This window comes from Notamacropus eugenii, chromosome 5, assembly GCF_028372415.1.
Source record: "Notamacropus eugenii isolate mMacEug1 chromosome 5, mMacEug1.pri_v2, whole genome shotgun sequence".
Classification (NCBI taxonomy): Eukaryota; Metazoa; Chordata; class Mammalia; order Diprotodontia; family Macropodidae; genus Notamacropus; species Notamacropus eugenii.
Genome location: NC_092876.1, coordinates 92,481,235 through 92,508,627, shown reverse-complemented (window position 1 = coordinate 92,508,627; position 27,393 = coordinate 92,481,235). Strand labels below are relative to the sequence as shown.

The 27,393-nt window shown below is 37.7% G+C and overlaps 2 protein-coding genes and 1 pseudogene across 2 annotated transcripts; 2 read left to right on the top strand and 1 right to left on the bottom strand.

Moving 5' to 3' along the window:
• LOC140507598 (zinc finger protein 511-like) overlaps positions 1 to 27,393 on the bottom strand; it is a 71,720-nt pseudogene that overhangs the window by 23,744 nt on the left and 20,583 nt on the right.
• Positions 744 to 1,688, top strand: LOC140507600 (olfactory receptor 52B2-like). The gene has a single exon (XM_072615622.1). The coding sequence runs from the start codon at positions 744 to 746 to the stop codon at positions 1,686 to 1,688; it is 945 nt and encodes a 314-aa protein (XP_072471723.1).
• On the top strand, positions 13,498 to 14,490 carry LOC140504840 (olfactory receptor 52A1-like). The gene has a single exon (XM_072610200.1). It carries the CDS (start codon positions 13,540 to 13,542, stop codon positions 14,488 to 14,490), a length of 951 nt encoding a protein of 316 aa, XP_072466301.1. The 5' UTR covers positions 13,498 to 13,539.

The following is a 27,393-nucleotide window of genomic DNA, read 5'->3' as shown; positions in this document are numbered from 1 at the left end:
ATGGGGAAACTACAAGGATTCATAGGTAGTAAATAGAGGAAATGAGATTTGAACCAAAACCCTTTGATTCCAAATACAACATAGTTTCCCCAATACCACCACCTCCTTCTCCTATGTGAAGTTATATATTTAAATGGAAGACAGTAATTGGGGTTGGTCCTATGGTTTTTTGGTATAGAGAACTCTTCAAAAATAAAATTCCCTATACTGAAGTAATTCAGCATCTTCACTGCAGATTATAATCTTGGAGTGTTGCCTAGCACACTGATGGAATAAACAACTTGCCCAGGGTCACATAGCCAGAATACATCAGAGTTAGAGTCAAGAACTGAACCCAGATCTTCAGAATTCTGGAACCACTTTTCTATTCACTATGACAGGTGATCTGTATAAAAGGAAACTATATGCAAATTGAGCCCGGCATGCCTAATGATTTCCCAAAGGATATATGCATAATAAACTCAAATTAGGATGTAGTTAACAAGCATACAAGTAAGAAATGGACATAGAAATTGATTTACTTATATACATACAGGAAACGACTCAGTCAGTACCAATGCATCTTTCTTCAAGTCATTTTTCTTTTCTTTTTTTCTTATAGATTCTAACCAGATGAACTACAAGAAGAAAACACCAATATCATTTAACCTAAGTGCTTCTTATTTTATGATCTATTTATTCCAAATTTCTCTCTGCCTTCTTTTCTAGTGATCCTCAGCATTCCCAATCAGCAGCCAAGAGGGATGTCCTTTTGTAACAGCTCCATTCCCCAGCCAAAGGTATTTGTATTGGCTGGGATTCCAGGACTGGAGTCTTATCATGGCTGGTTCTCCCTGCCCTTCTTCTTGGTCTTCATCATTGCTCTTATTGGCAACATCACCATCGTGTTCATCATACATGCAGAAAAGAGTCTCCATGAGCCCATGTTCCTTCTGTTGGCCATGTTGTCAGTTGTTGATCTGTCCTTAGTTAGTGCAACTGTGCCCCGCATGTTAGGTATCTTCTGGCTGGATGCTAAAGAGATCAGCATTAATGGGTGCCTTACCCAGATGTTTTTCATCCCATCTTTCTATGTCATGGAGTCTGGCATTCTTTTGGCCATGGCTTTTGACCGTTTTGTAGCCATCTGCAATCCATTGAGATATACCACTATTCTAGCCAATAATTCACTCATAAAAATGGGACTGGCAGTCATAGCAAGGACTATGGTTGTGCTTACTCCAGCCCCTATCTTAGCCAAAACCTTGACCAGCTTCCAAACTAACATTATTCCTTACTCCTATTGTGCCTACATGGCTGTGGTACAGATTGCTTGTGGTGACGTTTCTAATTATATTGTCTATGGCCTCATGGTCATTGTGACTTCTATTGGGATTGATCTACTCTTTATCAGCCTCTCTTATGGAATGATCCTTCGAGCTGTCTTCCAGATACCCTCCTGGGAAGCACGGCACAAGGCCATGAGTACATGTGGCTCCCATCTCTGTGTCATTGCCCTTTTTTATTCACCTGTTGTGTTCTCTGTTTTGGCTCAAACATTTGGATACCAAATGCCTCCCCATTTCCAGATTATTTTAGACAACCTTTACTTCCTGGTTCCTCCTATGATCAATCCCTTGGTCTATGGGGCCAGAACCAAGCAGATTAGGGAACATATTCTCCAAGTCCTACATTACCATTCAAATTAAGTTTTAAGACAGTAGTGATCTGATTTTAAAGAGATACTTGTGAATTTGGAAAGTCTGTAAGAAAAGCTGGTGGAAACAATTCCAGTCAGAGGAATATTATTTTTGGGGTATCAGTACAAATCTTTTCATCTTTTTTTTTTTCAATTTCCATGTCACATTCTTGATTTATTTTGAGATTATAGTCCACTAAGTAACACAAGATTCAGTTTTTAAAGCTTCTTAGGGCATGGTCATCTAGAACCTATATGTTTTCAGTTGTTGTTCTGTTATGGTTGTTGTTTTGTAGAGGCAATAAGGGTTATGACTTACCCAGAAGTACACTGCTAGTAAGTGTCCAAAGCTAGATATGATCTCAGGTCCTCCTGATTCCAGGGCCTGCACTCTATCCATTGAGCCGTCTAGCTTCCCCGAGAAGCAATAATATTTTAAAATTAATTCATTGTTACATATATTTATAATCTGTCCCTCTTATTGCCTCTACTTCTTTTCCTGAGTTTTCAAGGGTCATTGGAATCTTAGTCTACTTATGGGTCATCAGGAGCTAGAGTGAATGCAATGCAGTTTGCAACAATTATATGATATTTAGGTTTGTATCCTCTCTCTTTCTCTCTCTCTCTCTCTGACATTCTGAACATTACACTCATGAAAATACCCAGAAATTGGTATGTATGTATGTATATGTGTGTACATGGGTGTGTGCATATATACGAACACACCCATATGCATATGTACCTGTATTTCTCTTTAATTCTTTGGTTATCTGGAACACCTCTCAAATTTCAGCCCTCTCAACTCATATCATTCATCTATTTATTTTAAACACATAATTTATAAACAAAATCATATGACTTGAGAAATAATTGATATTAAGGAAACAATGTTTTCAGTATAGGATACAGTAAAATGAAATTAGGGATGCAATTTCTCTCCTCTTTATGCTCTTTCCCAGTCATTATGAGGCCAACAGAATGGAGTTAGGTGGAGATTTAAAACCTTGGCAGAAGCTTTTCTCAGAATCATTTTTAGGGGACAAAAGGGAGAAACATTCTATGAACTGGACTCAGCTAGATCTCACCAACTGCCACTGATAGGTGACCTTGATCAAGTATCGAATGCATTCCTAGGTTCATTCAATTTGCTTTCTCCCGTTATCTACAGTCAATTTGTAGTCTAGTCAGGCTTCCATGTCCTTTCTTGATATTTTTACTCCTACTTTACTTCTTACTACATAGCAAGGAAAGCATATAATTGACACTTGTTCAATCTGCATTTTCAGTCCTTCAAGAGCATCCCAGAATTTTAGGCAAAATATTTTGCAACGCCACAGGAATCAGAAACTTCATGGCTCTGGACAGCATGTGCCTGCATACATTACAGAGAGTTAAGTCTTTATACTCTTTTATAATTTATAATTTCTATTACCACTTGTGGGGGCAGAGAAGAACAGGGTGGGATAGGTATACACAATAATTTTAGGAGAGAAAATTAAATACTAACTATAAAAATCAGAAAATGCTGAGCCTTGAATGAAGGTAGTGATTGTTGTTTTTGTTCGTCTTTTGTTTTTAAAGACCATTGTCCTCAAGGATGATATCTTGCCTCGTACATGAATTCAGTGAGGCAGAATTGCACAAAGTCATCAACCTCACTCTCTCTTCATGAGTCATTAAAGTCCAGTGGCAGCACAAAAATCAAGACACCTTGAGGTGACCTAGAGTGCTCTTTGTATCCTAGATGCCTGACCAAGTTTTAAGCACTCCATGGCACCTGCTTCAACTGCCTTCATGTCATTATAAAACAATGTTCTCATCCTACCACTCTGCCAAGGAAATTCTTCAAGTGCTTGGAGTAGATATCCACTTAATTCACTGACAGGTTTTAGGCCTGAGAGTTACCTTCAACCTGGTTTAGCTTACCTACCAAGATTGTTTGTCTGGCTGTGGTACTGTGCAAGCTACAACATCTTGGAAACAAAGATAAGAGTTAGGTGAATCAAGTGGACACCCAAGGTGGGTGAAACAGCCCTGCATAAAGGCTCAACAAGTCCTTATATTAAAGGTGCTAGTCTTCCTGAATACACTTTATACCTAAGTTTTTAAGAAGTATAAAGGAGAAGCTTATATTCCTGGCACAGGGAACAGTTTCTTCAAAGCATGGGAATTACCTTCAGTGACAATTCATACTCTATATAGAATGCATTAATTTTAAGCTGAAGTTGCAGCAAAATTGAAAGAACTGCAATTTCTTCCATACTCTAAAATATTCCCAAGCTAGATGTAATTATTTTGTGTCAGTAGTACTTAGCCTGTGGTCCATGCATAGGTGTTATATCATCCATGAACTTAGGTGAGGAAACTATTAAATTCGTATTTATTCATTCGTTTGTTTGTTTATTATAAGTCTACATAGTTTATCCTTAGCAATTGAAAATATTGTTCTGATAATAGATCCATGGGTTTAACCAGACTCCCAAAGGGGCCTATTACATGCATATAAAAAAAAAAAGGTTAAGAATGCCCACTTTAGAGAGAATCAAGTTTGAAATAGTACCTTAACCTTGGACTACAATGGAACTTTTACATGCATTTTTTAACTTAAGAATGTGAGACTGTGCATGGTTTTCTTTAGTTATATATTTGTAGGTAGATTTTCCCTCAGGGAAGTCTTATGGACTGGCAACATAGGTTACAAGCTTATACATTGTTTTTGCTTATTTTTTGAATATGGGTTTTTAAGTAGAACTTCATCCTTATGGGGAGGGGTATAGGTGACTACATCTGTGAACATGAATCTGTGTGTATATGTATATCTCTGTGTGTGATATTTCCACTTGTTGTTACCTCACAAAGTTGTGGTTGTTTTTCAGTCAAGTCTGACTCTTCATGACCCCATCAGGGCTTTTTTTTGGCAAAGATACTCAAGTGGTTTGGCATTTTCTTCTTCAGCTCTTTTTACAGATGAAGAAACTAAGGCAAGCATGGTTGAGTGATTTGTCTAGAGAGACATAGTTAGTAAGTATGCAAGGCCAGATTTAAACTCAGAGATTGGAGTCTTCCTGACTTCAGACCTGCTGTTTTATCCACTGCACCAACTAGCTACCCAATTTCCAGAATTCAAACCAATTCTGAATTTATGCACAGCACTCAGTGTGAGATCAATAAAATGAACCAGTAATAATGTTTCAATGATTATTTCTCTGAATTGGACCTGGTGCAATGTTTTCTTTCTTTTTTTAATTTCCTCTCCTTCTGTGTCTGATGCGAATAGCCATAGCCACTTCTCCTGTGAATCAATAAGAAAACATTAGAATGAAACCTAAGATGTGTGCTATGCACACTGACTTTGACTTCCAAAGAACAGCCAAATCTGTGAACCAAACAAACACAAGAGGGTCTCAAGGGACCTAGTAATCAATAAACACCCGAGACAGTTCATTCAATAGAACTAACATGTAAATAATGTTGTTGAGGTTTTTTAATTGATTTTTTTTCCTTTATTATCAATAGCCTTATAATCAGCTATGTAAGGAATTCAAAATGATTCATAAAATAAGGGGATGTAAGAAGGTCTAAAAATAATCAAGAAGTTCAAAAGAACCATGATTTGATCATTAGTAATAATAATTCCATTTATTTTCATAGCACTATAGCTTTCCAAAAGAATCCATACACACGTGTGTGTATATATACATATACATGGATATATATATATATTTTCATCCATTCATCTACTACACAGAACACTTACTGGGATGTACTATTGTGACCTGGAGGCAGCTCAAAATGTTTACTCATATGTGATGGAGTGAAAACTCTGCTGCACACTTTCAAACTTTATAAGCTCTGAGTATTTGCTGAATGTCAGAATGTGACTCCATCTTTTGAGTACTCCACAGGATGAAGCATTAAGGAAATATTAAAAATTGATGTGTAGAAGTTCAAAAAGAAGTTTAGAAGTAGAAAGAAAGCATTGTGAGATTATTATTTTGATAAATTTAGGATACGCTTAAAATTGTCATATTTATTCATTTTTAATTTTTAACATTTAATATCTATTTTAGTTTTTCCTATAATCTTCTTCTTATTGTTCTTTGTATACTGAAATGTTGGTTGATTATTAAGATCACAATAAAAATAAAATTAAAGAAATGGAAGAACTCTATACTATTACATGACAGTGCTGGTTAGTAAAATAAACAGTAACTACATGGTTAAAAGAATTGGATTCAAGTTCTTTTTCTGCCCTTCAGACTTGGATAAGTCACTTAATCCCTGTGGTCTTCATGTTTCCCATTTATGACAGAGGGGACTCTAATAGATAACATCTAATGTCACTGCCTGTCCTAATCAATGATTCTAATGGTCATACAACAACAAAAAAAATTCAATACAAAAAGCATTTAGGAATGTTAGCTAAAATGAGACAGCTGATTTCCACTAGAAAGTTGACTTCTAGGTAGTGGATTGTTTTGTCAGTTGTAACAACTCAGAAACGCTGTCTTCTAAGGCATCATGGACTTAAACGATCCCTCCATAGGAGAAATACTTAAATGAATGAAATCTAGAATCATCTAATTATTTGCATACATATAATATTCTTAGGATAGGTATTATTTTCTCCATTTCAGAGAGAATATAAGTGACAGTACATGGTGAACTGCTAGGATTATATTTGAATACTTAGTAAATGTGAGTGCCAAAGAAAGAAACCAGATTTTCTGTTTTCCATCTTTGGCTATTTTCCCACCACACTGCACTTAACCTGCTAAAATATAAGAGCACACTAACAATATGGCATCTCTGATTGACAAGGATAATATTTCATTGTAATGATTTGTGTTCAGAAATTAGAAAGAAATTTCTAAGATCTGTTTTGCCCTGAATAGCTTCATAAAGAAATGAGAACAGTGATCAATTTAAGATTGTGAAAGATGAGGAAATAAGATTTAAAACGGAAAACTAAAAGATCTGAAATTATTTAGACAATAAACCTTAATGGATAGCAGGGCTTTATATGAGAGGATATATACATCGCATTATTTCCACTGAGGTTCTCACTAGTAGAAGAGGAAGATCACTGGAATAGCAGGTATTTAGGAGATTAAAAAAATAGATTCAAGGAAGCTGAATAGTGAAATATTGGCACTAAGATCACCAGGATCAGGGACATCAATCACAGAGAGAACTGAGAATAAGAACAAAATTATATGACACTACCCACAACTGTCTAGGTGCTGTAGAGCAGAGAATGCACAAACATTGAGAGGTAACTGTTGGTGTGCTTTCCTCTCCTTCACCCACAGGCACACACATACAATCATGCATACATAGATTAAACCATTCATGGTTAGCTTTAACCCCCTTTTCTCTTTCCTTTTAAAAAAATATGTTAATCATTCCTTTGTGACATTCTTTTCTTTTTCAATTTGAGTCCCTCCCACCCTTCCCTGTTCCATTGAAAAGGCAAGCAAATAATATTAACGACACTTATGAAATCATGCAAAATACATTTCCAAATAAGTCATATCTCCAAAAAAGTGTTAAGAATGAAAAAAGAAAATTATATTTCAATTTTCACCCAGAGTTTATCAACTTTCTCTCGAGGTGGATAGCATTTTCTTTTTATAATCATGAGAACTTTGAAATTGTCTTGGATCATTTTATTGATTAGTTTAGTCAAGTCTTTCATGGTTCACCATCATTAGAACATTGTTATTGGACACAAAAATCTCCTGGTTCTTCTCACTTCATTTTGCATCAGTTCATATAGGTACATATATATGTGTGTACATGTATATAAGTGTGTATGTGTACATATATGTGGATATATGTTTATACACACACATATATATGTTTATGTATATGTGTGTATGTATAGTACATTTAGGTCCTATTCCTTTTTCTTTGATCGTTTTGAGGAACAGAACTTGTAGCAATATGGTTGGATCAAAGAATATAAAGAGTTTTATGGCCCTTTGGGCATAGTTTCAAATTGTTCTCCAAAATGTTGGAAGTAGTACACAACTATAACAGTTCACTAAGGTACCTATTTTCCCTCATCTCTACCAGCATGTCGTCATTTCTGGTACATCTGAGGAGGTACCCTAGAGTTGTTTTAATTTGCATTTGTCTTAATCAATAGTGATTCTGAACTTCTTGTTTATATGACTATTGACAGCTTTGATTTCTGCTTTTGAAAACATTTTCTTATCCTTTCACAATTTATCAGTTAAGGAATTAATGCTGTTCTTTTTTTAAATAAATTTTACCCAGTCAACAATATATTTGAGAAATTAACTTTTATCCAAAAAATAAAAATAATTTCCTCCAAAGCTATATTTGAGAAAATATTTTAAAGGTGCTTGGAGAAGACTTTGAAGAGTTTAGTGAGGGTCAAACAGTGCAGTAGACAGAGTGTGTGCCAGACCTGAAATCAGGAAGATTCCTCCTCATGAGTTAAAATCTGGCCTCAGACCCTAACTACCCATATAACTCTGAGGAAATTACTTACCCTATCTACCTCAGTTTCCTCATCTACAAAATGTCCTGGAGAAGATAATGGCAAACCACTCCAGTACCTTTGTCAAGAAAACCCCAAATGAGGTCACAAAGAGACTGACATGACTAAAAACAATTCAGCTGCTTTGTTTCCTGTACTCTCTCTTGCCTCTGCCTTCTTGCAAAAAGGACTAATATTTTTTTCTAAAAAAAAATAAAGAAAACAAAGTGTAACTCCATGATCAGAAACTATTGTATGGCCCTGGGTGCTTTGATAAAGTCAATTCAGTCTTAGGAGATTTGGGGTTGATTAATGATGCATCCCAAAGCCTAGTGTTTATCAATTATACTACTCCCCAGAAAATGCCAGGTAGCTACAGGTGGGGGCAAAGGGAATGAGCTCACTATTAAGTTCCCTGCCTCAGGGGTTGTGCTCATAACTGAGCTGCTTCAGTTGATGCAACTTTCCCTTGTCACCTAGAGCTCTCATTACTCCCTCTGGATGATTTCCTGACCTAGGTACTTATGGAAAATAATATAGAAAAGAGCAACAAATAAGCACTATCTTGAGGCATTGGAGAGCTGGAATTTTGAGACCTGCTCTGTCACAGACTAGCTATGTGTCCACTTGGGTAAGTCACTTCTCCTGTCTAGGTCTCAAGACTTTGTCCATGCTTACAACCAAATAATTTGTATTACTTTTATTTCAAGTCTAGGACAGGAGTAAAAGTAAGATGAAGGACTGAGTTCATAGGTGGGATGGGCTGTATGTATATAACAAAAAATCTTGAGCCATTATAAAACTTTTTTCCCCTTTCTCTCAGATCTCGACATTTTTGAGGATTGAAGAGTATATTTTAGTTACCCTGGCCTGGCCCCTACTCTTCTCTAATTATGACCATTTCCTCTTTTTCTTTTTTTTCCTTTAAAAAAGCTTTTATTGACAACTTTTCTTTTTACATCACCTTCATTTCCAAACATATTCCTCCCCTACTCCCTCAAATGGATAGACATCACTTTTAACAAAGAACTGAGAAACAAAGAGAGGGAAAAAGCAGTTCATCCAGACTAACATGTCAAGTGAGTCTGAAAATATATGCATGGTCCTATTCCCATCTTCCCCAAGCCCTGCAAAGAAAAGAAGACATTACATTTTCTCTTCTCCCTTTTCTAGGTCAAGTGAAGTCATTTTAATTTAGTTGATTTAGCATGTAGTTTTTTTTTCTCCTGTTTTTTCCATTTAGATTGTTGTAGGTCTTGTGTATATTGTTTTCCTGGTTCTGTTTCCTTTGTTCTTCATTAATTCACTTAAGGGGAATTAATATTTCATTATATTTCTGTACCACAATGTTAGCCATTCCCCAATCAATGGGTATCTCCTTTCCTCTTACAAACTAAAGTTTTTAAAAACTCTCTTGCTCCATTTTCTCCAAGGCTTCTGGTAGTTCTTATTCCAATTTCCTTTCCTTCACATTTGAAGGCCTTCCTCCTGGTAACATGAAGAAGTTTTGCTTGTTATTGGAATTGTTAAGTTTAATCACTGTGAATTAGAGTTTATTGCACAGGTTTCCTGTGAAGGTAACTTGTGGATTCTTTCAATTGGCACTTTGTTTTCTGTGTGCAGAAATTCTGGACAGCACTCTTGTATTATTTCTGGCATTATGGTGTTCAGATTTTTTGGCTTGTGCTCCTTCTGGGAGACCCATAATCCCTGTTGAGCTTATAGATTGATATATGTTATTTGTATAGAGATCATGTTTTCCTTTAACTTTACTGTTTTTTTGATTCTCTTCTTCCAGCTTGCCCTTTACTTCTGTGTACTTGTATTCCCAATCAGTTATCCTCTGTTTCTTTAGTGAGACTCATCTGCTTTCTATTCTGCTAATTATTTCTCCTGTGTAGAAGCCCTACCCTCTGCTTTCATGATTCTTGTTTCTCTTTTAAGCCATTCAGAAATATCCTTCTGTGGTCCCATGCTCTCTTGTTGATTTGTAGGTTCTTTTGCTTTATCAGGTATTGATTCCTTTTCCTTTGGCCTATGCTCTTTCCCCTGGTCTAGAGGCCACTTTACTTTCTATTATTAACATCCCCCTTGTTGGTTTATCTGCTTACATTCAAAGTGTTTGAGTTTTCTTCCTCCTGGAATCTTTGGCAATTTCAGTGTTTCTATTTTTTTAATTTTCCCCTCTTGCCCACTTTTTGGCTCCTTCCCCTTTGATGGTGGTTTCCCTAGAAGCTGGATCTCAAAGCCATCTCAGCCTCCTCCCACATTGGACAATTCTCATTTCATCTGCCTTGGTTTGTGTCCTAAATGACTTCTGGGGGTTGAACTAGCCCCATCTTATCTCCTCCTTTTCTACACACCCTTTACAAACACCTTATTAAACAAGGAAGTGACTATCCTCTGACAAGGGGGTGAAAAGATTATCAAAGGAAGATAAGAATTATTAGACATAGCCATCTTGTGAACTAGATCTAATGTGGTACAGATGAGGCATTTTACTCTTCTTTCTCTCAGATATTTATTGAGCTTTTTCCATTATCCATTACAAATTTTAAAATCTTCATATGCTATGATATTTCTTTCCTTATTCTCACCAAAATCCTGTTGTATATAGGGCTAGTTTTTTGTTTTTTGTTTTTTTCCGTGTCCATGGTAAATGGTTAATTTTCCCATATTATGGAATAGTTGCTTAACAAAAGAGGAGGATGGATGAGAAGGACTCAATAGTCCAAATCATATAGACTTTTTTTTTATTCTGTGTTCAGTTTTAATCCTGACTTTGTTTGTGAAGAAGGGACAATGGTACCAATCCTATTAGGATGATCAGGAACAAAGAAAAAGTATGCAGCTAACAGTTGTCTCAAATACTGGAAATTTTAACATAAAAAATTGAACCACTCTCCTTAGAGTACAGACAATAGAGGTAATTAAAGATTCATGACCCAGTATACATGCTGTTTCAATGGAAAGCTGGAAGGAGAAATTGCCAATCTCAGTGATATATCAGTCCCTTCCCGTATATAAGAAAATTTTGATTGCCATGGTCTACACCTAGCTCTCTGCTTTTCTACTATTAGCACAGTGCATGGCATATGGTTGAACTTAATAAATGTTTCTTTATTGATTCAAAGGGTGACTTTCTTGGTCCTGGAGGCTGGATTTTTCCTTATCCATCAAAACACTAGAAAATGTGTTGGATTTGGACTGAGATATCCTGGGTTGAAATCTCTGCTGTGGGACTTACTTGCTGTGTCTCCTTAGGAAAGTAGCTTGACCTCACTAAACAGATTTATATTCTTCTGCAAAGGCAAAGGGCTATACCAAATGGACTGTGAGGTCCCTTACCCCTATAAACCTATGATCTTTAGATTTATGACCTTCAGCCTTTCTTCTGCCACTATCACCAAAACTAGACTCCCAACTCAACTATCCTTTCTTCCTTTCCTTTATTTTTTCCCTGTTGAACCATACTTCAGACAAGAGTACATATTCTCAGGGTTTCTTCCCAAAGAAATAGAGTTAGATTCCTTCTCTGTAGCTCAGACAAAGTTCCTTCTCATATCTTTATCAAGGCTGTTTCCTTAAGGAACTACTGAGGGAGGTTGATGAGCAGAGAAATCCCTTCCTATCCTAAAGATCATACAACAATGACTAATTCCCTGTGGATACCTGAAGGAGACTGGTAGCCCTCATCTTGCAGTACTACACTGTGATGTATGAATCTCCCCTACAAACACTTTGGACTGAAAGTGTACATCCCATATTCATTCTCAATGATTGAGAAACATTGCCTATTGATCGTCACTATTTGTTGATGCATCTCTGTTCCCATATAAATAAATAACTATTTATTTTTCCATCTCTGGAGCAGATGGAGGTTGGAAACTCTCAACGAAGATAAACTTGTATTGTGCGTTTAACCCAGGAAAAGAATTATCTAACACCCATGTCACTTCATGACACCCAATTACTTTATTAAAATAAAATAGTACCAATGAATTTTTATGATTCATCTTTTCATGTGGTTCAATTTTGCCTCATTGGAAAAACACTCTTTCTTGGATAACACTGCAAAAAAAATAAATTTAGCTTTGATACAAAGGGAGAATTCTTAACCATTAGTACTATCAAGTGGAATAAGCAACTATAGGAAGTAGTAGGCTCTCCCTCACTGAAGGCTTTCTAGAAAAAGAAAGTCATAGATGGCTATTTCTTGAGTATTTTGCAGATAATATTCTTATTCATTCATGGCTTAGACTACATGGTCCTTGAAGTCTCTGTCAACATTAAAATTTCTGTGTGTCCTTGCAAGGAGCCATCATTATTTGTGTATTTTTGCCTTAATTTCATCAACCTGTTTGAATGGTCTGTTCCACACTGCCTTCTCTTTCAGTTTTCCATTCCTATTGCCTTCTATTGTAATTCAATTTTTTTTTTTTTGGTAACATGATGTCATAGATAGAATGATGGGTTTGGGTCAAGAAACCTTGAATTCAAATTCCACATTTTACAATTACTAATTAGCTATATGGCCATGAGTAAGTTACTTAAGATTTCTAATTCTCAGTTTTTACATGTGTAAAATATGGGTAATAATTCTAAGACCAAAGTTCATAGGGTTATTGTGTAGTTAAAATAAAATAATATATGTATGACGCTTTACAAGCTTTAAGGTGTTTTATGCAAGTTATTATTGTTGGTCCTGAATTACAGAAGGATGAGCAATGAGTGCATATTGAAGTGAAAACAATGTGACATATGTATAGAATACCTTACTAACAAATAGAGCTATCCACAAATGGAATGGTCTTGCAGTAGGGCAGGAAATTACTTTTCAATTGAAATCTTCAAGAGATGGATTGCTTATTGAAGATAATGTAGAAATTATTCTTGTTTAGGTGTGGACTAGATTATATGGCATCCAAGGCTTCTTCCAACTTTAAGATCATGAATATTAGATGAAATGGAGAAAAGCTGATATTTCAGAATTTTTATTTTTATTTCCACATTAAGCATCTACATCTTTCAGTTAAGTAGCCCCCAAGAAAATCATATTCCTTCTGAATATCTTCAAATGGTTCAGAGAAGGGGAATTTATGGAATTCTATCTTGATTTTGCTATTCAGCTACTGCTGTCACTGATGCCTTGGGCATGGGAGTAACAGTAGATGGATGAGACCAGGTTCCCATCTCCAGTAACCAGGACACCCTCTGAGAGTGAGTTGATAATAAAAACAATTATCTTGCCCATCTTTCATTCCAGCTGTCACCCAGAGGACACTCCTAAACCCCTGGAACATTTCCTTCTTTAAGCAGACTTCAGAAATTACACTACTTGTTGTCAGTCATCATGGGAATCTCCAATAAGTCATTTATAGACCCCAAAACAGTGACACTTGTTGGAATCCCTGGATTTGAACATCTGCACTTCTGGATTGGATTTCCTTTTTGTGTCCTTTGCATAGTAGCCCTGCTGGGGAATGTCCTCCTATTGACCATCATCCCAACAGAGCGTAATCTTCACCAACCCATGTATATCTTCCTGGCTATGCTAGCTGCAACTGACCTGGGCATATGTGCTGCCATAGCCCCCAAGATGCTGGCCATTTTCTGGTTCAGAGCCTGCACCATGACTTTTCATGCTTGTCTCACTCAGCTATTTTTCATTCATGCCTTACAAGGCATGGAGTCAGGTATCTTGCTGGCCATGGCCTTTGATCGTTATGTAGCAATTTGTGATCCACTCAGACACTCTGCCATACTCACACCAACCATCCTAACCCAGATGATATTGGTACTAGCAGTGAGAGCTGTTGTATTAGTTGGCATACTGCCCATCCTGATTAGACGTTTGCACGTCTTCCATACCACTACCATAGCCCACTCTTACTGTGAGCACATGGCTGTGGTCAAATTGTTGGCTGGGAATGTCCAGATAAATAAATCCTTTGGGTTGTTTGTAGCATTTACCATCCTGGGTTTTGACATGGTTTTTGTTCTTGTTTCCTATTCCCTAATCATCTGGACAGTTTTTCACCTTCCCCAGAAGGAGGCACGTTTGAAAGCTCTCAACACCTGCACAGCTCACATCTTTGTCTTCCTTGAATTCTATGTCCTTGCTTTCTTCTCCTTTTTTAGCCATCGTTTTGGCCATGTTGCTCCTTTTGCCCACATTCTTTTATCTACTGTCTACCTCCTTGTGCCTCCTGCTCTCAACCCCATTGTTTATGGAGTGAAAACTAAGGAAATCCGTGTCAAGGTGCTAAGGATATTCACTCCAAAGGAAAATCACTTGCAGTGAATTAACACCTCCAACCATTAATGAGATGTCTTTTTAATTTACCACAATACACTGCATATGGCAAGTGCAACTCCTTTCAAAGGAGAGGTATGAAATACAATTTAGGCAATGCAGGATGGAATAATCAGATGGGTAAAGACATTTTTATGTTGATTATTAGTCTTGGTGTCTTATTTCCTACTGAGATCTGAGATCTGATCTGAGACTAAAATTGTCCCAAAAATTTGGACTTAGTTGTAGAGCCATCAGAAGAATGATAGTGTTAAAAGGAAAAAAAGTGCTAAGCTGCAAGTAAGATAGGAACATTAGACTCAGAGGAATGGATTAAGGTGTGAACAATTGCCCATAGAATTTGATGTGGCAATAAGAAGATACCAGTGTGATAAATAAAGATAATACTAGTACATGATAACTTTATTGAAAATCAAAGAAGAAAAATAGGATGCTTAAAAATCTCCAAAAGAGAAAACTTGTAGAGAACCTAATTGTTACCTCCAATTATACAAAAGAGCTACTTTTTGGGAAATGGGTTAGCTTTTTTCTTCTTGGCCTCTGAAAGCTTTAGCCTGGAAGATATATGGATATTGTAGAGAGATTTTTATTTGATATTTTAATGAATATGTATGTGTGTATATATATATATATACATATATATATATATATAACATATATACTCATATATTTGTATATATACACACATATACATTAGTATCTCCTATGTACTAAACACTGGAGATAGAAACAATAAATGGAGTCCCTGAGTTCAAAGAAAGTAATCATATTCAACAGATAGTATATAAAGTTATGTTGACTCAGTGACTCATTGTTCCCAACCCTGTTTGTCGATCAGTGTTGGGGGAGGTTCCATTGTAGAAGGTAACACCCAGTCTGTAACTTTTTGCTTTACCTGGTCTTTGTCACACCTCACCTGTGATGTTTGTACCCCTACCTGCAAATTGGCATATACTTGCTCCCTTGAAGAGGAAATGAGACACAACCTCTTTTGCTGTCATTAGCCTATCTGCATTGCATTTATCTCATTCTAAAATATACCAATAAAAATTGATCCCACATTGAAACCATTGCTGATCTCCAGTGATTGTCCAATCGACATATTGTTGCCTTGACATATTTATAATAAACTCCTTTTAATTCTCTTTTTCTCGTGTTTTATCTCTAATCAGGATAAAAGCCCAAATAAAATATTTTTCTTCCAACCACAGAAATCACATGACTGATTAGTATATTAAAAAAAATAAACACGGGGGGAGGAGCCAAGATGGCAGAGTAGAAAGATACGCATATGCTAGCTCCTAACCCACAGCCCATAAAATACTTGTAAAGAAGAACTCCCAACAAATTCTGGAGCAGCAGAAGCCACAGAACAATGGAGTGGAGGAGATTTCTGTCCCAGAGAGACCTGAAAAACTGACATGAAAGGTCCATCATTGCACACTAGACCTAGAGCAGAACCCAGCCCTGCCTTGGCCATGAGGCACTGAGAAAAGCAGATCTAAGCAGGCTTCAGGGACAGAATCTCCAGCAGCAGTGCAGGTCCCTCCACCCACAAGCACCAAAGGTAGGTGAAAGGATCTTTTCAGCTTGCCAAGAGGGGAGCTGGGTGTCTCCATAACTCAGGCCCCCTCGGGAGGCAGCAGTGGAGGCAGCAGGAGACAAGGGCTCCCAAAGCAGGCAGGAGCCCAGATCCATTCTTGAAGGTCTCTTTGTAAAGCCCCTGAGGGAAATAAGCCCCTTGTGGTGGCCCTGCCCCCACCTGAGCAGCTGAACTTAATCTCACACTGAATAGCAGCCCTGCCCCCGCCAAAAGCCCTGAGGCTGGGAAGCAGCATTTGAATCTCAGCCCCCAAGCACTAGCTGGGCAGAGCTGGAGGTGAGATGGGTGTGGAGAGGAAACTCAGAGGTCAAGTAACTGGCTGGGAAAATGCCCAGAAAAGGAAAAAAAAAAATAAGACCATACAAGGTTACTTTCTTGGTGAACAGATATCTCCTCCCATCCTTTCAGATGACGAAGAACAATGTTTACCATCAGGGAAAGACACAGAAGTCAAGGCTTCTATATCCCAAACATCCAAAATAAATATGCAATGGGCTCAGGCCATGAAAGAGCTCAAAAGGATTTTGAAAATCAAGTTAGAGAGATGGAAGAAAAACTGGGAAGAGAAATGAGAGAGATGAAAGAAAAGCATGAAAAGCAGGTCAACACCTTGCTAAAGGAGACTCCAAAAAAATGCTGAAGAAAATAACACCTTGAAAAATAAGCTAACTCAATTGGCAAAAGAGGTTCAAAAAGCCAATTAGGAAAAGAATTCTTTTAAAAGTAGAATTAGCCAAATGGAAAAGGAGGTTCAAAAGCTCACTGAAGAAAATAATTCTTTCAAAATTAGAATGGAACAGATGGAGGCCAATGACTTTATGAGAAACCAAGAAATCACAAAACAAAACCAAAAGAATGAAAATATGGAAGATAATGTGAAATATCTCATGGGAAAAACAACTAACCTGGAAAATAGATCCAGGAGAGACAATTTAAAAATTATGGGACTACCTGAAAGCCATGATAAAAAAAAAAGGCTAGACATCATCTTTCATGAAATTATCAAGGAAAACTGCCCTGAGATTCTAGAACCAGAGGGCAAAATAAGTATTCAAGGAATCCATCAATCACCGCCTGAAAGAGATCCAAAAAGAGAAACTCCTAGGAACATCGTGGCCAAATTCCAGAGTTCCCTGGTCAAGGAGAAAATGTTGCAAGCAGCTAGAAAGAAATAATTCAAGTATTGTGTAAATACAATCAGGAAAACACAAGATCTAGCAGCTTCTACATTAAGGGATCAAAGGGTGTGGAATAGGATATTCCAGAAGTCAAAGGAACTAGGACTAAAACCAAGAATCACCTACCCAGCAAAACTGAGTATAATACTTCAGGGGGGAGAATGGTCATTCAATGAAATAGAGGATTTTCAATCATTCTTGATGAAAAGATCAAAGTTGAACAGAAAATTTGACTTTCAAACACAAGAATCAAGAGAAGCATGAAAAGGTAAACAGCAAAGAGATATCATAAAGGACTTGAAGTTGAACTGTTTACATTCCTACATGTAAAGATAGTATTTGTAACTCTTGAAACGTTTCTCAGTTTTTTGGGTAGTTGGAGAGATTATGTACATATACAAAGACAGAGGGCATAGGGTGAATGGAATAGGAGTGGATGATATCTAAAGAAACAAAATTAAGGGATGAGAGAGGGATATATTGGGAGGAGAAATGGAGAAATGAAATGGGGCAAATTATCTCTCATAAAAGAGGCAAGTAAAAGTTTTTTCAATGGAGGGGAAAAGAGGGGAGGTGAGAGGCAAAAAGTGAAGCTTACTCTCCTCACATTTGGCTTAAGGAGAAAACAACATGCATACTCAATCTGGTATGAAAATCTATTGAAGGCTGAGCTAAGACAAGAAGGCTGAGCTAAGGCAAAAAAAGGGAAGGTGAAGAGACGCATGAGGACCCCACATAGAAGCAGACAGGAAAGGAGTGACTGGAGACAGACAGATTCCAACAGATGGAAAACATACACAAGTTTCCACATAGGTAAAATGAGCTGGAGATGGAAATGGCAAACCACTGAAGTTATCTTTGAAAAGCAAACCCTACATGTGATCACAAAGAGTCAGAAGCAACTGAAACAACTAAAAAACAGTAAACAACAAACCGAGTCCAGGTTTATTGCGGGTCCTTCTAAGAAAGCAAAGAGCTCATTTTACAGATGAAGAAACAGTGGCAAATAGGGTTAAGTGACTTACCAAGGGTCACACAGATAATAACTGTTTGAGGCCAGATTTGAACTCAGAAAGATGAATGAAAATCTATATTACACTATAGGAAAGTAGGGGAGAAGAGATTAAGTGGGGTGGGGGATGATATAAGGGAGGGCAAATGGAAGGAGGGAGTAATTAGAAGTAAACACTTTAGGGGAGGGACAAGAACAAAAGACAGAATAGAATAAATAGAGGGCAGGATAGGATGGAGGGAAACATAAATCGTCTTTCACCACATGACTATTATGGAAGTTTTTTGCAAAACTACATATATATAGCCCATAATGAATTGCTTGCCTTCTCAGTGGGAATGGGTGGAAAGGGAGGAAGGGAGAGAAGTTGAAACTCAAAGCATTAAGAAAGAATGTTGAGAATTGTTTTTACAAGCAACTAGGAAATAAGAAATGCAGGAAATGGGGTATAGAAATCTATCTTGCACTACAAGAAAAGAGAGAAGATGGAGATAGGACAAGGTAGGGGTGTGACAGAAGGGAGGGCAGATTAGGGGAAGGGGTCATCAAAATGCATGGTGTTTTGGGGTGGGGAGAGAGGAGAGATGGGGAGAAAATTTGGAACTCAAAATCTTGTGGAAATGAATGTTGAAAACTAAAAATAAATTAATTACTTAAGAAAAAGAAATTAAAGCCATTTCTAGTCAAGAGAAAAATGCTCTAAGTTACTCTTGATTTGAGGAATGCATATCAAAACAACGCTTAGGTATCACATCCCACCCATCAGATAGCCTAACATAACAAAACAGGAAAATGATAAATTTTAGAAAAGATGTGAGAAAATTGGAACAATAATGGCTTTTAGGTGGAGTTCTGAACTTATCCAACCATCCTGGAGAGTAATTTATAACTGGCAAAAGGGCTATAAAATTGTGCATACCCTTTGATCCAGCAATACCACTTCTAGGTCTCTGTGCCAAAGAGATCATAAGAATAGGAAAAGGACTCAAATGTACTAAAATATTTATAGCAGCTCTTTTTATTGTGGCAAAGAATTGGAAATTGAGGGGATTCCCATTAATTGGGGAGGGCTGAACAAGTTGTGGTAAATGAATGCAATGAAATACTATTCCACAAGAAATGATGAGCAGGTGGACTTCAGAAAATCCTGGAAAAACTTACTTGAAGTGATGCTAAGTGAAGTTAGCAGACCCAAGGAACATTGAACACAGTAAAAGCAACTTTTGTGAGCACTAAGTTTGATAGATTAGCAAGAATATAAAGCAACTCTAAAATACTCATGATGGAAAATACTATCCATATCCAGAAAAATAACAATGGCATCTGACTGCAGATCGAAGAATACTATTTGTGCTCTCTGTCGCTCTCTCTTTTTGTCTATCTCTCTCTTTGTGAAGTGAAGCAACAGAAGAATGGGGAAAAACAATTTTACAACCCAAGACTAGGTAGAAGTACTATAGGAAAGGTCTGCCTCACTTGGGTAAAAGGAGAGTGCAACCTAGCACAAACAATACCTAGATAAGGTAATGGGAGGCCCCTAGTCCCAGCAGAGATCAGGAACTCAGACACTATAGTCCTTCATCAACAGGCCAGTGACAAGGTAGGCCAGCTGTGAGATCTCCAGCCCTAACGAAGTAGATTAGTGGTCAAGCACGGCAGGTCCAGAGACCTATGGCCCCTTCACCACTGATTCTCACCATGTGAGATATTAACAATTCTCCCATCCCTTGGGTGAACTGGCTCAAAATATCTGTGATCTTCTGCTGAATAAAATCCTCATTTCTCTCCCTAAACATTGTGCTTCCTCTGGTTTTTCTGTTACAGCCTTAGGTTGGGCATGCTTCTCCCTCTAACATTGTTTAATTTTCCAATTCTGACTTTGTTACATTTTCCTCCCACACACTCTACTGGCAGTTGTCACTGTGGCAACTAGGCTGGATCTGTACAACGGTTGTATGTTCACTTCTTTTGCCATATTTTCTTTTCTGCAAAATGGATAATTTTGATTACATTAAATTTAAAAGGTTTTGTACTAACAAAATCAATGCAACCAAGATTAGGAGAGAATGAGAAAACTGTGATAGAATTTTTACAACTGGTGTCTGTGATAAAGGCCTCATTTCTAAAATATATAGAGAACTGAATCAAATTTATAAGAGTACAAGTCATTTCACAATTCATAAGTGGTCAAAGGGTATGAAATTAAAGCTATCTATAGTCATATGAAAAAATGCTCTAAATCACTATTGATTAGAGAGATATAAATCAAAACATCTCTGAGATACCACATTACACCTATCAGATTGGATAATATGACAAAACAGGAAAATGATAAATGTTGGAGAAGATGTGGGAAAGTTGGAACATTAATTCATTGTTGGTGGAGATGTGAACTGATCTAACCATTCTGGAGAGTAATTTGAAACTATGCCCAAAGGGCTATCAAAATGAACATACTGGGGGACAGAGCCAGGATGGTCAAGTAAAAGCAGAGACTTGCTTGAGCTCTCTCCCAAATCCCTTCAAATACCTGGAAAAAATGACTCTAAACAAATTCTAGAGCTGAAGAATCCACAAAATGACAGAATGAAACAAGTCTCCAGGCAAAGATAACTGGTAGGTCAACAGGAAGGGTCTATTGCACCTGGCTAGGAGCGGAGCACAATTTAATGTAGGTTGCTCCAGCATAGACAGGCCTGGAATAGGCCTCAGGGGACTGAATTGCTGGCAGTTATGGTGGTTTCCAGACATTTTGGCCCACAAATACCAAAGATAGCATAGAAGGTCAGCAGTAAAACTCAGATGGACCTGAATGAGTGAGAGTAATGGTTCAGTTCCAGCCCTGGGGTGGAAGAGGTGGTGGTAGATGTGGCAGTATAAGCAGCAAGGGCAGTTGTAGCAGCTGCTTCTGAATATACAGGTCCACAGATGATGTGGGGATCAAGGGACTTATCAGAGAGTGATTACAGGCATCTCTTTGCTTGTACCAAGGCAGGATTCTCTAGCATTGCCTTGCTTGGATCTGAGTTGCAGTCCTGGGTGCCAGTCCTAGGGCAAGAAGGAGTAGCAGTGTGGTGGAGCTTATGTTGCAGTAGAGAGGGAATCTTCTTTACTGTTTCAAGGCAGAAAAGAGTGTGTGTGGTCACTCACAGACCAGAGCACAGGACAGGAAAGGTGGAAACACCTCTTCTTTGATCATACCACCATGAAAGTACTGAAAATTTACAGACCCCTAGAAGTCACTCTGAAGACAGCTGAATAAAACCCCTGACAATTGGAATAGTACACTGGTCCTCCCCCTAGAAGCAGAGTCCCACCTTGACAAAGAGTTAGAAAGTCAAGTATTTGGCTGGGAAAATGAGCAGACAGTGCAAAAAAAAAAAAAAAAAAACCTCTGCTTACTGAATTGTACTTTGGTGACAAAGAAGGTCAAAACATACAATTAGAAGAAGGAAACAATGTCAAAGTTCCTAATCAATAGTGATTTAGAGCATTTTTTCATATGAGTATAGATATCTTTAATTTCTTCCTCTGAAAACTACCTGTTCATATCCTTTGGACATTTATGAACTGGGGAATGACTTGTATTTTTGTACATTTAACTCAGTCTCTCCCTATTTTTTTATTTTTTCTATTTTTAAATTATTTTATTTTAATTTTCTTTTACTTATTTTCAGTGTTCTACAATGAAATGCACACATCTTAAATTTTTTCTCCTACCTCCACATAACCTCCCCACTCCCTCCCCACTGCCTTCCCCTCTACCTCCCCAATTCCTCCCTGAGATGGCATACAATTTTATATAGGTTCTACATGTACATTCCTATTAAATACATTTTCACCTTATTCATGTTACATAGAAGAGTAAAAATGAATGGGAGAAATCATAAAACAAACCAAAGCATAATTACAAAATAAAATCATCTACTACAATCTGTGATTGAATTCCATAGTTCTTTCTCTGGATGAGGAAGGAATTTTGCCTTAAGAGACCATTGGGACTTTTTTAGTTCTTGCACTGCAATGAAGTTCTAAGTCTACCAGAAAAAAGTCCTAGCACACTGTCGTTGTTGCTGTGTATAAATTTCTCCTTGTTCTGCTCCTTTCACTCAGCATCAGTTCATATAAGTCTTTCCAGGCCTCTCTGAAGTCTTCCTGTCCATCATTTTTTACAGCACAATAGTATTCCATTACATTCATATACCACAATTTATTCAGGCATTCCCCAATTGATGGGCATCCCCTTGATGTCCAGTTTTGGGCCACCACAAACAGTGCTGCCATAAATATTTTTGTACATGTGGGACCCTTTCCCATTTTTATGATGTCCTGGGGATATAGTCCTAGAAGCAGTATTGCTGGGTGGAAGGGTATGCACATTTTTGTAGCCCAGTGGGCATAGTTCCAAATTGCTCTCCAGAATGGCTGGATCAGCTCACAGCTCCACCAACAATGGATTAGTGTTCCAACTCTGCCACATCTTCTCCAACATTTATTATCATCCTGTTTTGTCATGTTAGCCAATCTGATAGGTGTGATGTGGTATCTTAGAAATGTTTTGATTCATATCTCTGTAATCAATACTGATTTAGAGCATTTTGTCATATGACTATAGATAGTCTTGATTTCTTCCTCTGAAAACTGCCTGTTCATATCCTTTGACCATTTGTCAGTTGGGAAATGACATATATTCTTGTACATTTGACTCAATTTTCTATATATTTTAGATATGAGGCCTTTATCACAGACACTAGTTGCCAAACTACTTTCCCAGTTTTCTGCTTCCTTCCTAATCTTGGTTGCACTGGGTATGTCTGTGCAAAAACTTTTCAATTTAATGTAATCAAAATTATTCATTTTGCACTTCATAATGTCTTCTATCTATTGTTTAGTCAAAACTTTTTCCTTCTCCATAAATCTGATAAATACACTATTCCTTGCTTCTCCAATTTGTTTATAGTATTCTTCTTTGCCTATTCTAATTCCTTAAATTACTTTATCTTCTCTAATTGCTACAGCTAACATTTCTAGTACTGTATTGAATAATAGTGGTGATAATGGACATCATTGCTTCAGTCCTGATCTTCTGGAAATGCACCTAGCTTATCTCCATTGCATATAATGCTTATTAAAGGTTTTAGGTAGATACTGCTTATTATATTATGGAAAGTTTCCTTTATTCCTACACTCTCCAATGTTTTCAATAGGAATGAGTGTTGTATTTTGTTAAAAGCTTTTTCTGCATCTATTGAGATAATCATGTGGTTTCTGTTAGGTTTCTTGTTGATATGATCAATAAAGCTACCAATTTTCCTAATATTGAACCAGTCCTGCATTCCTGGTATGAATTCTACCTGAACATAATGTATTTTTCATTAGATATCTCAGAGTCATTAGTTTCTAACTTGCCCAATTCTAATTTTTATCAAATTGTTTTCTTCAGTTAACTTTTGCATCTCCTTTTCCATCTGTCCAATTTTTTCTTTTAAGGAATTATTTTCTCCAGTTAGTTTTTGTACTTCCTTTTCCATTTATTCAATTTTCCTTTTTAAAAAGCTGTTCTCTTCAGTGAATTCTTTTTTCATACTTTTAAAATCATTGGCCAATTACTCTTTTATTTCCTTCTTTGTCTCTTCCAAGAGTGCTCTTTGAGCATGCGAGCAGTTCATACTCCCTTCTGAAGTTTCAGATGGAAGTACAGTCTCAACACTGACCTCTTTGGTATTTCTGTCTTGGTCCTTGTCCCCATAGAAAGATCTTATGGCCTTTTCCTTATTGCTTTGCTTCTTCTAACTCATGATGATGACCCTTTGTGTGTTGTGGTCTGTGATTCTTTAAGCTAGAAGTTAAAGAACCTGTTGCTGAGCTGCCTGGTGTCAAAAAGCCCAGGCCAGGTGAATTCTTTCTTTTTGTGTTTCCTTGGATTAGTCCTGGAGCTAGTTTGTTAAGTCTGGGGGAGGGTCTTCTGGCCATGGGAGATCTCCTGAGCTGAGCTAGAGCAAAGGCAAACTCAGGGATTGGTAATCTCAGCTGCCCCATTGTCTTCCCGTTTCCCCTAGAGTGCTGAGGCACTCCTGGGTTCCTGGTGTTGGTGGTTGAGGACTCCACTCCCCTGGGGCTCTGAATCTTCTCCTAGTTCTCTGAGGTGGGGCTGCCTTGGGCAGCTCTGGTCCTCTGCCACAGTAAGAGGAATACTCCTTAGTGATTTTCCTAGCCTCAGGTGCTATGAGACTGTTTGCCCCTTCTGCTGATCCCACTGTTCCAGAATTTTTCTGTGGAAATATTTTATGGTTCTTTCAAGGTCAACAGGGGGAGGGGAAAAGAACATTTAGTGATTACTCTGCCATTTCGACTCCCAGAAGTTCAAGTAAGTGACTTACAGACATTTAATGTGTGGGGTGATAGTCACAGCAGCAGCTGCTGCTGATAACTAGGGCTCTGCAGCTCTCACTCACTCGGCTCCACTGCCACTGCCTCCAATAGGCCTGTTTATGAAGTAATCAGGGGATGCCGCCTTTAATGAGGCAAAGAAAAATAACTACATGAGACTGGGGGGAAAACAGCAACAGTACTACTGATAATCTGTCTTAAGCCAGGAAAATCCAGAAAACAACTCTTAAGTGAATCTTGGGCAGGGGCCTCATGTTGTCCAGTCTATGGGCTTCAGAGTGTAGTAGGTTTAAGGTTTTAGGAAAGGAAAGGGAAGTGACTTGCACTTGACTTTATTTTGAGTGAGGGAGGGCTGTACAAGCTCACCAGACTCACTACTCCTTACTCTGTGCTAGGTGGGTAGGGACATGTTGTCCACTCTATGAGATCCACAGTGAATTGGGTTTAAGACTTGATCTTTGAACAAGAAATGCAGCCAATAAACCCCAAGGAAAAAAGGGAGAGGAGGAGAGGGGAGGGGAAGGGAGAGGAGGAACTTCTATTCACTTTCAAGTTGTTTGTCATTCATTGCAGAAGAGGATCATGAAATCAAAATGATGACATGACTTGCAGTTGACTTTGATTTGAGTGAGGGAGGGCTGTGTAAGGTCACCCATTTCACTTTCTTCTCCTGAGCCATCTATTTCAGGAAATGCAGGGGACTCGAGGACCATCCAGGCACTACAGATCTTGTAAGAACAGTTATGTCCCTCAAGGGGTGATTAGGGAGAAATATCTGAAAGGGAGCTCAAGATGGCCCCAAGCAAGCACCCCTTCCCTCCCATATTCAGGACCCTCCTGGGATTCCTTTGTTTCACACAGAGAGACAGGGGATCCTCTTGCTGTCCCCTCAGGTGGGGGGAGGGAATAAGACTTCTATGGAAGCACCTTACAGGCCAGAGGAAGGCACTCAAAATATTGTGGAAATGAATGTTGACTAAAATAAATAAATAACTATTTTTAAAATGTGCATACCCTTTAACCCAGCAATGCCACTTCTAGGACTATATATCAAAGAAATCATAAAAATGGGAAAAGGATTCACATGTACAAAAATATTTATAGCAGCTCTCTTTGCAGTGGCCAAGAACTGGAAATTGAGGAGATGCTCATCAGTTGGAGAATGGCTGAACAAGTTGTGGTATATGAATGTAATGGAATACTATTGTCCTAGAAGAAATGATTAGCATGCAGACTTCAGAAAAAACTGGAAAGATTTATATGAACTGATGCTGAGTGAAGTGAGCAAAGCCAGAAAAATATTGTACACAGTAACAGTCACAGTCTGCAGTGACTGATTTTGACAGACTTAGCCATCCTCAGCAATGCAAGGACCTAACACAATTCCAAGGGCTTCATGATGGAAAATGCCATGCACAAGCAGAGAAAGAATTATGGGGTCTCAATACACAGTGAAGCAGATTATTTTCTTTTTTGTTATCTTCCATCTTCTGATATTATGCTAATTCAACCAACTTGGGAATGTTGATCCTGTTAGTGTTTTTCAGGGTTGTGGTGATGATGCTGATAAAGATAATGTCAATGTTTACAGTGAAAATAAGGATGACAGCAAAACTAGATTTAATCAATAAGGGAAAAAAACTAAAGCATCTAACTTGTATTTTCCATCCCCACTGCCCACAAGATTCCCTCCAAAGAAAAGTGACTTAGATTATGATCTTTGTGAGAATTCCATCATACTTGCTAAGAGTTTTATATGCTGGCTGAATTCAGAATGAATAATTTATATTGTAAACACCACTATCCTACAAACATCCTCCGTTAGGGCCTTAGTGTCCTAGGGAACTCTTTTAAACCAGCGCCACATTACACATACTCTCAGTAAATCACATTGGGAGGTGATTTCTAAATATAGTCAAGTTCTGTTCCTTCAATAGTAAGACACCCATTCCTTCTAGTCTTTGAAATGAAAGGTTTTTTATTGTATTCAGCATTTTATTTTCCCCAGTTACATGTAAAAATAATTTTTAACATTCATTTTTAAAGCCATGAGTTCCAAATTCTCTCTCTTCGTCCCTCCTCCACCCTACCCCTCATTGAGAAGGCAAGGAATAAAATATAGGTTATACATGTGTAGTCATGCAAAACACTTCCCTCACAGTCATGTTGTGAAAGAAAACAGACCAAAAAAAAAAAAAAAACCCTAAAGAAAAAAAAAAGTAAAAAAAGTATGCTTCAATCTGCACTCAGACACAATCAGTTTGTTTGTTTGCTTTTTGGTTTGGAGATGGATAGCACTTTTCATCATAAATCTATTTCAAAATTTTCACAGTTACTATTGCTAACTGTATTTCCCTCCATCCTATACCCTTCTTGTTTATTCTATTATCTTTGTCCTTTCACCCTGTCTCTCCTCAAACATGTTTTGCTTCTGACTACCCCTTCCCCCAAACTGCTCTCCCTTCTATCCCTCTCTCCATTCCTTTATGTCCTTTCCTTCTACTTTTTTTTTTTTATTTCCTTCTACTTTCTTGTAGGGTGAAATAGACTTCTAAACCCAATAAACATGCATTCTATTCCCTCTTTAAGGCAAGGTTCACTTACTTCCCCTCAGCTCCCTCCTCTTCCCTTACAATGTAAAAAAAAATGATTCTTGACTCCTTTAGGTGAGATAATTCACCCTATTCTACCTCTCCTTTTTTCTTTCT